At 39.6% G+C, this 15,521-nt stretch overlaps 1 protein-coding gene across 1 annotated transcript in view; it reads right to left on the minus strand.

The window, feature by feature from the left end:
• Positions 1-948: 948 nt before the first annotated feature.
• The window catches only part of LOC309622170 (ankyrin-3-like), a gene marked incomplete at its 5' end in the record, with an annotated part of 67,825 nt that continues 53,252 nt past the window's right edge, over positions 949-15,521 (minus strand). Inside the window, 2 exons of the mRNA XM_082409298.1 lie at positions 949-2,371; positions 14,897-14,987. Of these exons, the coding sequence (XP_082265424.1) occupies positions 14,919-14,987 (69 nt within the window). The 3' untranslated portion in view covers positions 949-2,371; positions 14,897-14,918. The remainder of the gene's footprint in view (positions 2,372-14,896; positions 14,988-15,521) is intronic.

Below are 15,521 nucleotides of genomic sequence, written 5' to 3' on the forward strand. Positions count from 1 at the left end.
TACTGAAACCTGACTGGGAACAACTCGTCCCGTTTGGCAATAATCCTAAACGACAGAAAATCTGTGACACTGCTGAATGGCTCTAAGCACCCGTTGAATATTTATACAGGGACTATTACTATCAAAGACAGTATCTACTTCATAAAGTTGTTACGAGGACTGAGTTAATAAACGCAACATGCTTAGAATAGTCTGGCATACTGTGAGCATTCCATTTGCAGCAATGGTGATGACAGTTGCTCCTACCACCGTTACTATATGCCAGGCTCTGGGCTAGAATAAAAATTAAAACAGACACGGTCTCTGCCTTGTTGAATTTATCATGTAGTGTCTGATCACAAACTCCAGCACCTACAGGCCAGTCAGGGCACTCACAGTGTGAGAAATGGGGACGGGACTGTGGTGCCTGGAGACCCCAGGCCTGGCTGGAGCGGGCAGGGGCAGTGTGGCCCAGCAGGTTGTTGCCTTCTGGCATTGAGACTTGTGGTTGCTAAATCTTGCTTTTCAAGAGATGTTAGAAATTTGGGTTATTATGTGAAATCTCCCAGCTTACAAGCACGGACAGTGAATGTCAATTTAAAAACGATTGCTTTATGGGCTACACACAACTGCTGTCTGAATGGTTCCTGGAAGTGCTATTTTACAACTTCTGTACGTGCCAGCTGTTACAGCCCCAATTCTCCACGTTTTGGGGAGCAGCTCATACCAGCTGTGGGCAAAGATCACTTGTCAGTCAATCTGTAATTTCTGGCTTCTCAATGAAATGCACAGAATTTGTGTTAAGTTGGGAGTTGGCAGGGCAGGACTGAATGTTGGGGACTATCTCTTTAGTGACCACAGAGGCAGAGGCACGAAACGGGCTGGTGAGGAGGACGGCTGCGGCCAAGTGACAAGGAGTTAAGACAATTACCTTTTGCCAGAGAACACAAGGACACTGTAGAGCACAGATAGGTGAAGAGTTTAACACAATTTATTTTATGCTTAAATAATCGACTAGGTCATCCAGTGTATGGTTTCTCATACATATGTCATTAGAGCTATGTGTCAATAAATGCTGATTTTATATGAATATAATCAACAAATTAAAGGATTTCACCAAAACCCAAATAAAAATGCCCTTTAAAACACAGCAGCCTTATTAACCTAATATGACATGGCTAGGATGGTTACAAATGATTGGCTTACTGAAAGGTGTCTACATCTTACAGCCAGTACACGATACAGGAATAAGTTTACAGCGTGCTGCCATTCTACCAGCTAAGAATTTCTGTGCAGTCCACTGAAAATACCCCTGCCAGGGGCCTCTGATGAGCACCGACCACCTCTAAAGCGGCAAGCATTACCCTTTTAAGCACTACCAGCACCCCCCTCCCCCAAAGCAACTACCGTATAGGTTATTTTTTTTTTCATTTTTAGGTCATTTCATTGAAAAATTGGCAATAGCAACAAATATTAGATGAAGGGCTTTGTGTTTACAGATAAAATCTTCTGTGTTGCAGTATACTGTAGTGTTTGCAAAATTGGAAAAGATTTAATCAAAATAAGGTGATACACATGCATCAAAATATTAGTATTCTGAAGAAAAAAATTTTTTTCACAGAACTACAGAATTCCTCATTTTGGGAATTATTTAAATTTGCAGCAGATTTTAAAGATTTGTTTTTTTAAAATCAAGCTAGCAGTTTTGCGTATACAAACATTATAATTGCTAATATACAAGAATCGGTGAAGATCCCCCTACCCATAACCCCTCCTCCTTCTTTTGGGGTGAAGTCACTTGAGACCCCCGTTGTGTTAAATGCATCTGCAATATTCTCTGTGTTCTAAGAGGCAGTGCCTTATTGACATTTATTCCATTTTTCTGTTAGAATTTATACAGTGTTATTATTTACAGCAAAACTATAGATGTTTTAAAAAAGAAACAAATAGTGTTTATACCCTGACAGTTTGGGTCCAAGAAAAATAAGGCGAGCTGTTGTGGATTTAGTAATTTTAGTGTTTCTCCGTGATTTGATCATTCCATCTCCTTCTGTCTCTTCTGGCGGCAGGAATTTCTTCCTTTTGTAAATGACACCAAATTACTTGAGATAAACTGTTAACAGCATGGCTTCTCGTATATACACTGCATTGCTAATTGCACACGTGCCAATCCCGGGAATGAAAGTGAATTTTCATGCTCTGTAAATTGGCTCATGCTAAATTAAAATGTGGGTGGTTTTCTTTTCCTTTTTTTTCTTTTTGCATAAAAAAAAAAATCATGCCATTAATGTGTGGAAGCAGCAAACACACACACCATTCTCCGTAAATTTTTACTTCCTGCTGACTTATCTTCCATGAATTTCTCAGTACTGGCAATAAAAACAATATGATCCTGTGGATAGAGAAACAATAGGTGGTGAGTTTAGCTTTTTTTTTCCCCTTCCTTTTATTTATTTATTTATTTATTTTAAAGAACTTGCCAAAATCTTCCTTGCCATTCAGCAGAAAAGCCTCAGAGAATGGGGGCCCTCGACTTCCTAATGGGGTGGTTTAACACACTTTTTTTTTAAAAATTTTTATTTATTTATTTTTTTTAACACACTTTTGACTGAGGCGATTTGCTAGATGCCTCAGAGCACAAAGCCCTGAAGTGTGCTAGAAAGCTCTTTGAAGGCAATGAGCTTCTCTGGGTGACCCTGTCCCCTCCACAGAACATTGTTTCCCATATTAGGGGTTTCAGGGATTGAGTCAGAAAGACCCTCTTCTAGTTCTGAAGTCTCTGATGCTCAGGTCACTCACTGAGGCACTGGGGAAAGCCATTTGCAGACCTCTGGGCCTCAGTCTTATCTGTGAAGTAAGGAGGCTGACAGAGGTGCTCTGAGTTTTCCATCAAAATGTCTGGGGTCTTCAGGGGCACACTGGGCCAGGGATACGGAGTCAGGATGGAGCGTCTCGGTCATGCCTCTGTGTTTTATGATAAGCCTCTCACCCTGCAAAATGCAGCCTTTCCAAAAGGGAGAACAGTGTCCTTACTTCATTTACTATGAAATTGCTTTTCCATACGCAAATTCAGATTAAAGACTATCTCCTGCCATTGCAAAGAATACCTTCCCTTCTCCTGCCTCATGTCAGTCATGACAGGATAAATTAATTTTATTTGAGCTTTTTTACGGAGACTCCACTAAGAACATCTTGTCTTACTGGATAATACCTGCATAAAGTTATCAGTGTTTTAGAGCCAGTTTTAATAAGTCAAAATAAATAAACATCCTTTTTGTCAGAGGTTTTCATACTCTTGTGCAGTACTGCTCTTGGTAGGAACTCCTCCTCCATAAAACAAAGTTCTTCCTTTGTATGTCCCTTCCTCCTGATCAGTGTGAAGGGGTGACACCTGAATGCCTGCCCCAGAACAAGACATAGCCCCTAGAGAAAAGGCGAGTCAGGCAAGATTAATTTGGGGAACAACCCTGTTCACTCACATACATGCAACAGACTATTTTTGCAGGTCCTGGAGAACCTTTAGAATTCTGCTTCTGTTGGGGCCTAAAAGTGTTCTCAGTGACCTTGAGGTTGTTTACTTACCCCAGACAAGTTTCTTTCCCTTTAGATGGATCTCCCGGGCTACCTTGGCTTCTGTAAACATGTTAGTACAGCACTTCCTCTGTCTGCCCCACCACGGTTCTGCCTTCCTTTTCTGTATTAAAAGTGGCACTGACCTCCATGCCCCAGGTCACTAAAGCTTGGAGCCAAGAATATCAACGTATCAATTCCTTCTGGGGTGATTTCAACACCTGCCCCACTCCCATGACTCTGCAGAGGTTCCAGAGAAGGAAAGTGACTCATTTGGGCAGGCCATGTCCCAGAGAATGTGCAAATCAGAGTAAGAAGATCAGGATTTTCTCACCTCTGCTTTTACCATCTATTCCTAATCTTCCAGGCTTCTCGGATGGTCCTATGGTAATGTTACCCCGGTGATCTCACTTTGTTTTCTTAGGGAGAATTCTTAGCAATTTTTTTTCTAATTGACCCTCCCCCCAACTTTTTACAGCTTAACTGATACATAATTTATATACCATATGATTCATCTATTATATATAGCTTGATAATTTTAGTAAATGTATATAGATGTGCAGTCATCACTACAGCCCAGTTGAACTTTTTTTGTTTTGCTTCATCTTCCAAAGACCAATCCAGCTTCCCAATTAATCTTGCAATAAGAAGCAAGGTCTTTCTCTTATCATCTCAATGCAAGCGAACATTATCTTTCTAGAGATAGTGGATATGTTTCTATAATTAAAAAAACTATTACTTATGCCCATTTATATTCAGGTATAATGTGGGTGATAGTTTAAAAAGTTGGGTGTTACTTCCCCTTATAAATCTCTCTTGTTCTTGGTCACGCAATCAGGGTGTGTAGGCCCCAACTACACGGGGTGCAGGAAGGTTATTCACTGGACAAAAGCCTATACCAAGTACAGTGTTGCACAAAAAGCATGAGCGCTTTGGCTGACTGGCTGTGGACCTGTTATAAAATATTGACACTCTGTATAAACTGTGATGAGATCGCCATCTGATGGAAAGGTGCAAGGGCAGGATCCATCAAGATGACATTTCAGAAATAGAATTTGAGTCATCTTCTCTTTCTGGGTTTAGATAATGGATCTGAGATAGAAGCATTTGCATTGAGGAATCTATCTGTCCTTGGGTTTTCATGCTTTTCAAACCCAAATGTAGTGGAAAACAAGTCAGAAAACCAATCGTTCCATTTAGTCATTTCACTATACATTTTTTAAATTTTAGAAACATTTAAAATATAGAAAAACAGCTATTCATTGGATTCTCATGGTTATATTTCAGGTTATATTTCACAGGTGAATGTTGTACTTTCCATAGCACATTTTCAAGTCAGGAATATATTTAGGTTAAAACCAACCTTTCCTCTATAGGTTCACATACTGGTGGTATTTAGCCCCTAGTGGCTAGCTAAAAAAAAACCCTAACAATAACAGCCACACACACACACACACACCCTTACACCTTTAGCTCTCTGCAGTTCATCCCAATAAACCTTTTCATGCTTAATGCCCATACTCTCCACTGTAAAGCATTGTTTGACAATCTCCACTGGTTCTCAAACTTGGGTACACATTAGAATTATCTGGGGAGATTTAAAAAATCCCAGTGTCCAGGCCACTTGCCATACCAGTTTATTTAGAATTGCTAGGGGTGGTGTCCAGCATCAAACACTTAAAAAAAAAAAAAAAGATCCAAAAAACCTCTCTAGATGATTCCGATGTTCAGCCAAGGTTAAGGGCCAGTAATATGTTCTGGAGCAGCACTTCGCAAAGCTTAAAGTGCATACGTATCACCCAGGGATCTTCAAATGTGGATTCTGATCCAGTAGTCAGGGTGAGCCCAGAGATTCTGCGTTTCTAACAAGACTCCCAGCTGATGCTGATACTGCCGGCCCACAGACCACACTTGGAGGATCTAGAGGACCTAGACTACATGCCAGTCATCAACCCGTTGGTTTCCAACTTCCTTTTCTTTGTCCATGATTTCATATCCACCTATAATCCCCTGCTGTCATCTTCATTTATCTCTAACTTCTCTTTACTCTTCAAGTGTGTTTCAAATGCCATCTCCTTGAAAGTGTGGTCTATCTTCTCCCTAGTGAGATCCACCTTTGCAGGCTCTTTTTTTAAAAAATATTTATTTATTTATTTATTTGGCTGTACTGGGTCTTAGTTGTGGCATGCCGGATCTTTAGTTGCACCATGCGGGCTCTACTTCCCTGACCAGGGCTCAAACCCAGTCCCCCTGCATTGGAAGTGCAGAGTCTTAGCCACTGGACCACCAGGGAAGTCCCTGTAGGCTCACTCTTACTCATCTTTAAAGACTTAGCTCTGTTACGCCCTAAGGAAAGTCTTTTCTGATATGCCTTCTCTATAGCCCACTGAGAACAGAGAATTTGTTATTCTAGTTCTCTTCCTAACCCATCTCTCTCTTCCCTTTCCTTCTCCTTTTCTCTCTCTCTTCTTAAGGAAGTCATGGGGCTAAAAACATTTTTTCCTAAGCATTAATTCTAACTACTTTATGTAATCATAATAAACTACTGCACCATTTAAAAATAATTCCCAGTTTGTGTAGATTTGTTCTTCAACTAATACCAATAAGTGGGACTTAATTTTTGTTTGTTCTTTTCTAGTGACTTGTGATTAAAAAAATATCTGAGGTCACAGGGCCAGTTTTAAAAAAAAGAAAAGTAATTACTGGTAAAGTACTGATGTACATGTTGGCTACAGAAGAAAAATATAACCCTAATAAAGTTGTATAGTTAACTTAGTAGTACAGCTAATAATGTTGTTGTTATTATTAAATGTTTATGATGTGTCAGGCACTGTTCTAAGGTGGAGCTCATTTAATCCTAGTAACAGTGAGGTACTATCTCTTCCATTTTACAAACAAGAAAATAGAGCCATACAGCTGTTATACTGGTGACACATTTAGTACATGGGCGAGCCAGAATTGGAAGTCAAGCCACCTGGCCCTAGACCCCTGCTTTTGGTTAATTAGGGATTTTTTTTAAAGGGAAAGAAAAATGAAAAACACTACATAAAAACATTATCTACTTCAGATGAATTCTGGAAAATATTCTGGAGGGCGGGGTCCTGAATCTGGAGTGAAGCAATTCAGACCACAGTTCTGACTTCCTGGAAGCAGAATCAGGAGGTCTAGGTTAAAAGCCAAACCTGTCATTTATTAACTATAGCCTCGGCGATTTTGCTCTCTCTCCTTGGTAAAGAGGAATGAGAATACCTATTTTAGTGATTTCCCAGGGCTACTGTGAGAAACGAGTCATATGAAATAATTGGAAGTGTTCTGAAGTAGAAACCGACGTGACATGCAGAGGACTTCAGGGAATGCTGCTGTCCCGACCTCTCCCACTGTTGTGTCCTAGCGCACCTGGCGGCCGCTGCTCTGTCCACTGGCCTCCGGAATCCAGGCTCTTCGGGTGCTAGTCTCGGCTCTTGTCCCACCTCTCTCTGTTTTAAAAATCTATATCATTTTTAAAGAGTTGAAGTAGAGTTGATTTACAATCTTGTGTCGGTTTCACGTGTATAGCACAGTGATTCAGTTATATATACATATATATTTTTCCGATTCTTTTCCATTACAGGTTATGACAAGCTATTAAGTAGAGTTCCCTGTGCTATGCAGTAGGTCCTTGTTGTTTACCTATTTTATATACAGTGGTGTGTATATGTTCACCCCAAGCTCCTGATTTATCTCCCTGCCCCCACCTCTTAGCACTACTACTAATAGCTGAATTTACTGAGTGCTTACTATGGGCTTGCCAGTCACCGTTAAGTGATTTACATGGACTCACGCGTTTAATTCTAACAACAACTCTGTGAGATATGTTACTCTTACCCTAATAGAGGCGAGGAAATTAAGGCACAGAAGTTAAATAAGCTGGCTAAGCTTACACAGCTAGTAAGCGTGTGATTTACGTTCACTCAGGCCACTTACCACATTAAGATTGCTAGCCCAGATTTCTCTTCCTCATCACCGACAAATATTGAAGGCACTACAGATTGACCTATTTCAGTCCCTAATTTTGTTTTCCTTTTCTTAGGTTCTATATTTTTGTTAGTGATTACACACAAGATCACAACCCTCACTCCCTGTATGGAATTAATCTGGTTGTTATACTTCTAAAGTGTTCCTCAAATCTGCCCTCTCCTTCCTCTTGTCTCTGCCCAGGATCAGGCCCTCATCCTGTCTCATAACTGAGGTCCTCGTGTTCAAACTCTCCTCACCACTAACTCCCTCTCCTACCCCTAGGGTTACCTAAATCCCATCTGACTGTATTATTCTCCTTCGACAACACTTCCAGTGGTACCTTACTGTCTCTGGGATTAAGGCCAAACTCCTGAGCATAGCACATATCACACTGCCCAGTCTTAAATCCTCCCCTTTCTTCAAAAGCCAGTTCAAATATGCACTTCAAGAAGCTTTGCAAGATCTCCTCCATTGGCGTTTACTACATCTTCCAGTGGATTCTCCTAGTGATTTGTTTATATCTTTTATTATAGCTCTATATTTTGATTTGTGTTACTTACTATCATGTTTGCCTCTTGGACTAGACTCTACAGTTTATATGCCCTCAAGTGAGTGGTGATGCTGGGGATAATGTCTTTTTTTTTTTAATATATATTTTTTAATTGAAGTAGAGTTGATTAACAATGTTGTGTTAGATTCAGGTGTACAGCAAAGTGATTCAGATATGTATATATATATTTTCTTCTTCAGATTCTCTTCCCTTATAGGTTATTACAAAATATTGAGTATAGTTCCCGGTTCTATACAGTAGGTCGTTGTTGGCTAGTTTATATATAGTAGTGTGTATATGTCAATCCCAACCTCCTAATTTGTCCCTCCCCCACCCGCCTTTCCCCTTTGGTAACCATATGCTTGTTTTCTATGTCTGTGAGTCTCTGTCTTGGAAATAAGTTCATTTGTATCTTTTTTTTTTTTTTTTAAGAGTTAACATATAAGCGATATCATATGATATTTATCGTTCTCTGTCTGGCTTACTTCACTTAATATGATGATCTCTAGGTCCATCCATGTTGCTGCAAATAGCATTATTTCATTCTTCTTTTAATGGCTGAGTAATATCAGGATAATGTCTTCAGCGCTGGACTCCCCCGACCATCTACACAGTGTGTGTCACAAACTAAGAAGTAAAGGGGCTCTAAATGTGCATGGTCAGTTATTTACAAAAGCTTATCAGCTAATCTGCATTACAGGAAAGTTTTTTTCATCCACTGATACTAAACTGCATGGATTAAAATATTTTGGGTAAAACCAAACAAATATACTAGAGGACCAGGGACACAGGGGGAAAAATGAGCAAGAACCAGCAGAAACAGTCCTGCATTGGGTTCCAATTTAGAATTATTATACACAGAATATGAGAGAACTACATTTATAATGCATAAAGGAATAAAAGTAAGATTAGAAATATCTTCAGAAAAGAATATGCTATGAAAAAAATTTTTTAAATATATACTAGAGGGCCGAGGCTGAATATGATTATAGATTAGAGGGGCTAGAACAGTTTGGAGATCTCTAGGAGGGAAGAGGTCAGAGGCAACCTTTTACAGCTCTCTATTCCTCTTCAAAATGTTGTTCTTTGGGGCTCGATCCTGAGCCCCTTCTTTGCTCACTTTCACTTTCTCCCTAGGTAATCACACCTATTCTCTGGTGTTCCCTTTCTCTGATACTCAGTATTCACCTCTTTAGTGATAACACGCACATTTTTATACGCCTAGCCCAACCTTTCCTCAAAGCTCCAGACTTGTGTATCGACAAAAGCCTGAGTGCTTGATATTCTTCTTAAAACCCATCCTGTTCCTTTTTCTACCACCACCTGCTTACCCTTGAAACCTTGAGTCAAGGCATCATCCTTGACTCAACTCTTCTTCTCCATCCTAACCCCAAGCCATCAGATACTGTTGACTTTCCTAAAACTACTGCCCAGGTCCTAGCCTTGCCACCATGGTGGCTTAGTTGGACTACAGCAATAACCTCCTAGCTCACCTCCTTCAGTTTATTCTTGTTTTCCCTCCAATCCGTCTCTACATAGCTGGTGTGCTTAAAAAAATAAATAAGTAAAACATCAGGTCAGACTCTTGCTTAAAATCTTTCAAAGGCTTCACATTTTTTTAGAATGAAATCCAAATCCTATATTCTGGCCTATGATGATGCATTTCTCACTTCATCATGGGCCTGCCTCACCCCCCACCAGCTCATCAGGCTCTGTTACACTAATCTTCTTTCATTTCCTCAAATGTGTTAGGCCTTTTCCCGCCTCAAGGCTCTTGTGCACGTTGTACTCTTTGCTGGAGTCCTCTTCTCCTTCTCCCCATTCTTTACATTGTTGGCACCACCTACGAGGTCTTAGCATAAATGTCATGACTTCCGAGGGACTTTCCCCAGCCCCCAAGTCTAAATATGTTCCTGTGTTATTCTTCCATTGGATCTTGGACTTCGTATTTTCAGCCCTTAAACAATTCATGTTCCATCTCTTTCCCCCTTGCAGGCTCAGAGATGCAGAAGGGCCGGGGCCGTGGAGGTTTTATTCACCACTGTATATTATTACTAGCCTTTTCACTCTAAACCAGGTGGAAGGTCAAGTCCTTTTTGAAGGCATGAATGAAATGAGTCAACTTTTTGGCCTCAGATAAAGTGTTTCCCCCGGCAAGCCTCGTGCTGTTGCTGCTGCTCTTGGCTTCCGTGTGGCTGTGAGATGCTGAGCATTTCCCTAAAAGAGGTTTACAAAACAGCTGTTCCAGTCTTTTCCAGCATGCGTCCGGGGTACCTCCGTTGTCACAGCCTCGCTGATCAGCTCTCTAATGGTATTTTTGAAGGTTATGGCTATGAAGTTTTGCTTTATTTAAAGAAACAACAAAACCAAAAAACTGAGTATTTTCACTGTGTATCGTATGAAGAAATTTACTACAGTTTGCCTTTGTACATACATTTGATTCAAAATTTGCTTTTAGGTTTCTGATAATCATCAAGTACTATTCAACTATTAATATGAGTAATAGTTAAGAGCTAGGCTCTGGTTAAGTTAAAATTTTATTCTTTTGCTCATTAACTATAGGACCTTGGGTAAGTCATTTAATTCTTCTAAAATTCAGTTTCCTTGTTTATTAAAAAAGAGATAGTAGTACTTACATTAGCATTGTTTTGGGGACTATATGAGGTAATGTATGTAATGATCTTACCTAGTACCTGGCATACAGTAATCTTTGATAGAATATGACTCATTATTATTATTCATAACTAATTTTAGAAAGACAGCTTAGTGGAACCGGACACTAGGTGAAGTGTCAATAATCTTGAGGCCAAGTCCTAGTTCTTTCAGTCACAGCTGTTTGAAAGAAGAAATGTCAGATGACCTCTCCGGGCCGTAGTATCCTCATCTGTAAAAGGTAGCAATCAAAATTGGTCTCCTCTTCCTGGAGGCTTGTTTGAAGGATTAAATAAGACAAAAATGTAAACGCACTTTATAAACTATAAATCACTATATATTACGTATAAATTTTATACTTATTTTAAGCCATCAGCTTTTCCCTTACATTAAAAATAGGATGGCAGTGACTCAGTATTAGAGAAAAGCAGGTGTAGGGTTCAGATAGCTCAAAATTCAACTGGTTATAAAATGCAGAATAAAAATTTTGATGTCACCATCTGAGACTCAGTGAAATTGGGGAACATTCCATGTGCTTAGTTGTTCTGTTATTTAAAAAAAAAAAAAAAAAAAAAAAAAAAAGCCAGCAGGGCCATAAGAACTTTCAATATACTTGCAAATTGATTTTTCCAGAGCACACATTCAGTGTCCTGGAATTCCAGGCAGTCTTCTTGGACTCATTTCCTAAGTTCACTTATGAAAGGCAAATACCACCCTGGAGAGTAAAATGAGGCTTGCAGTCAAATCGCTGTTCTTTACATCTGACACATTAAGTTTGCTTTATGCTGAAGCTATTTTCACATTCATATGAATTCTCCTAGTGAGTTTCTCTCTCCTTTGAGTGGTGTAGCAAGTGAGCCAAGGCCCTGCCAACTGCTTTACAGGGTGGATTATTTATCATTTTAAAGTCTCTTGTACATTTAGTGACCTAGTCATTTCTGTATTAATTCACTCTAAAAGACCCTGGAAGCATAGCACTGTCATATATTTTTTGGTGTCATTTATTCATAGATATTAGGTATATATTACTCTAGAAAAATGGCTCAGCTGGTGTCGATAACCTTTTTGGTTCTCTCCCACCCAGAGTCTGAGTCTATTACTGAACAAGTTGCTGAACTTTTAGGGGCATACTAAAAGCTGACTGAACTCTCTTCTAGTTTTATTTCATTTATCAGAATTGCTTAAACACAGCAATTTAAGACTGCAAAATCATGCTTAGTGTTTTATTAATCTGCTGTATAGCCAAAGCAGTCTTGAGAAAGAAGAACAGAGCTAGAGTTATCATGCTCCCTGACCAGACTATACTACAAAGCTACAGTAATCGAAACAGTATGGAACTGGCACAAAAACAGACACATGGATCAATGGAACAGAACAGAGAGCCCAGAAATAAACCCACACACTTATGCTCAGTTAATCTATGACAAAGCAGGCAAGAATATACAATGGAGAAAAGACAGTCTCTTCAATAAATGATGTTGGTAAAACTGGACAGCTACATGTAAAAGAATAATATTAGAACATTTCCTCACAACATATTAAAAAAGAAAACCTAAAAATAGATTAAAGACCTAAAAGTAAGACTGGAAACCATGAAAGTTCTAGAAGAAAACAGAGGATACTCTTTGACATAAATTGTAGCAATAGTTTTTTGGATCTGTCTCCTAAGGCAAAGGAAACAAAAGCAAAAATAAACAAATGGGACAGAGGAGTGGATAAAGAAGATGTGGTACATATATAAAATGGAATATTACTCAGCCATTAAAAAATGAAATTCTGCCATTTTCAACAACATGGATGGACCTGGAGGGTATTATGCTTAGTGAAAGAAGTCAGAGAAAGATAAATACTCTGTTATTACTTATATGTCGAATCTAAAAAATACCCAAATGAATATAACAAAACAGAAATAGACTCACAGATATAGAGAACAAACCAGTGGTTAACCAGTGGGGAGAGTGAAGGCAGGAGGGGCAAGACACGGGTAGGGGATTAAGAGGTACAAACTACTATGTATAAAATAAATAAGCTACAAGGATATATTGTATAGCACAGGGAAATATAACCAATATTTTATAACAACTTTAAATGGAGTATAATCTATAAAAATTTTGAATCACTGTGTTGTACATCTGAAACTAATATTATAAATCATCTACACCTCAATTTAAAAAAATCTTGTATATGTCTTTTACCAGATTCAGCTGTAAGACACGCATAATGGGTGGGTTCATTCTAGATATTGCCACACTGATGTCATCCTTAATTTTCTCATCTCTCACCCTTGTCATCTGACAAAAAGCAATTCATGTTGCTATCTCTCGATTCAGCCTACCTCTTACCATCCTTACTGCCCAAGCCAGCATCTTCAGTAGTTTAATAGGTTTTCTGCTCATCCATTATTGCCACCTCCAATTCATTCTGTGCCCTGCAACTAGAGTATGTGATGAGAACCTAAACTTTTAGTGAAAAGAGGCTTATGAGGCCCGGATATTCCGATTTTTCCTACCTCTCAAGACACAATGACAAAACCTTCTGCAAGCTACACTGACCTGTTCTCCTTTCTTGTTTCTTCCCAGTTCTGGCCTTCGCAGAACGCTAGAGCCTGTGCCTAGGAGGCTACCCCAAACACCATCAAATTTCCTCCCCTTCACCCAGATGAATCCTGTTCATCCTTTAAAACTAAGCTCAAGCATCATTTTCTTAAGGAAACCTTCCCTGTCACCCTCAGACCAGGTCAAATCTCCAGTTAACAGGGTTGAGTGTGTGGGCTCCAGAGGCAGCCTGTTAGGGTTTGTATCCTGTTTCTGCCACTTTTTATTTAGGTGACCTTGGGCAATTTGGGGCCTGTTAAGTGGGGATGAGAGCGGCACCGATCCAAGAGAATTAAATGAAGAGTACACCTGATACACTGGAAGAGTATGGACAGCAAATACTGTTATTTCCAGAGCACTCTGCAGTTCTTAGGAGTCTTCTCAGTGCCTTAAATACTGAAGTGACTGACTACCATTAAATCTCCAAAACGTAAGGTCAGCGAGGGCCAGGACCTCCCTAGTGTTGTTTACCGATGATTTCCCAGTGCCTAGGCAGAAAGCGTCACAGAGAGGAAGTGAAAGAAATCTTTAAGTGAATAAATAAAGAATAAGTTGTTTTTGGAGGTGGAGGGATTAAGAATTTCTTTGGGCCTTAGTTACAGTTACCCTGCATACAAAATTTGGGGCAGTGAGACTCCGTGATTTCTCAGTTCCTTACAGCAGCACTCCAAGTACCAGGATTATTCTGGTAGCTGGGGAACAGCAGGTGAGTGAAGTGGAAACTGGGATCTGTTTGCTCTTTGTTACTTGGGGCTAGGAGAGCTGTCGGTGAGCGGCCCTAAAGGACTCATCCTGCTTTATCTCACAGACTTACACAGAGCTTTTCAAAGCTCTATCTGCTTTTTCACCCCAAATGGGCTTTTGAATTGTAGCTACACAGAAAGAAACAGCACAAAGTTCAGAAAACGGTGTTAAAGGAAAATATCCTTCTCCATGAAGGAAAGTTCAGACAACCTTAAACAAAGCTCACTAAACATTTTAACTTAGAAAACACAGTAGTGCCATTAACCTCCTATTTAATTTGCTTTGGTTTATACAAAATATATGAAGTAGTATATAGGGATTTTGCTCATTTCGTTTAAACTTGGCAACCACTGTATTTCAACCAAAATTATATTCTTAGATGCTGTTGTGGTAAAATGGTGAAAAGCTGGTCAATGCGAATCTCCAAATACATTTGTATGAACGGTTTGTTGCCAAATAGTCTTTCTGTTAGAGTGAATAATGCTACTGCACTTCATACTGAGCCTCTGCTCTTAAGAGGAGACTCAGCGATCACTATTTACATTTGGTTCTGAAACCCTCATTTATATTTAAATTCCTAATTTGTGAAGAGAAGGTTTATGGACTGTCAGCTAGAGGCCATAGTTTTCGTGTGCAGATGGACATGTACATGAACCTGAAAATGACCACCAACTGCTCGTTGGATATTCAAAGCTGCAATGCAGTGAAAAAGAGAGGAAGGGGGTGGCGGGGGCATGGAATCACTTATTTGGTGAAATTAGAAGTTTCACAGGAAGTTACGTCTTACTGTTGTTGATAAGAGCACACTTACCACCTTGACTGACCATGTACTCTTATGAGTGACTCTTCTTTTCCACGTGACGGATTTCTTTCTTCGTCTTCATCTTATAACCTTCTCCCTGCTTTAAAAGGAATGTACATGTTAAGATTTCATGGTGAAAGGGTTTTCGTTAAAAAGCAGTTTCCATTCTGGTCCCTTGAGGCTGGATTAGGATAAGCGAAACACAGTTTCAAGTGCTTTGTCACTTCACGTCCCCAAATATAATCTATTTGCCTCAACCACACGGCTCAGCGGCATCAGGGCGAGCGAGGGAGCGCCGTCAGAAGGGATACGTTACTGTACTTCACAATAATTCAGTAGGTTAGTGATCAAACAACTGGACAGCCTGTCTAACTCCTGTGAAGCTAGAAGAAATCATCACTAAAACTCTCAAGGCACTCAAACCCCAATTATAAAAATATTAGTAAGTTATAATTTATGCCTTTTTAAGCCAGCAGAATGTTAAATAATCTGTTGTAATGAGACTGAAATTTCTCAGTAAAGCACTAATCATGAACTAAAGACCATGGAAATGCTGTTGAGCTGAGAGACTTTATCTCTTTTAATTTGTGGAATTACCAAACCTGTCCTCTTACTCCAGACCAAGCAGGCATCC

This window comes from Balaenoptera borealis (assembly GCF_965194805.1).
Source record: "Balaenoptera borealis genome assembly, contig: HAP1_SCAFFOLD_1709, whole genome shotgun sequence".
NCBI lineage: Eukaryota > Metazoa > Chordata > Mammalia > Artiodactyla > Balaenopteridae > Balaenoptera > Balaenoptera borealis.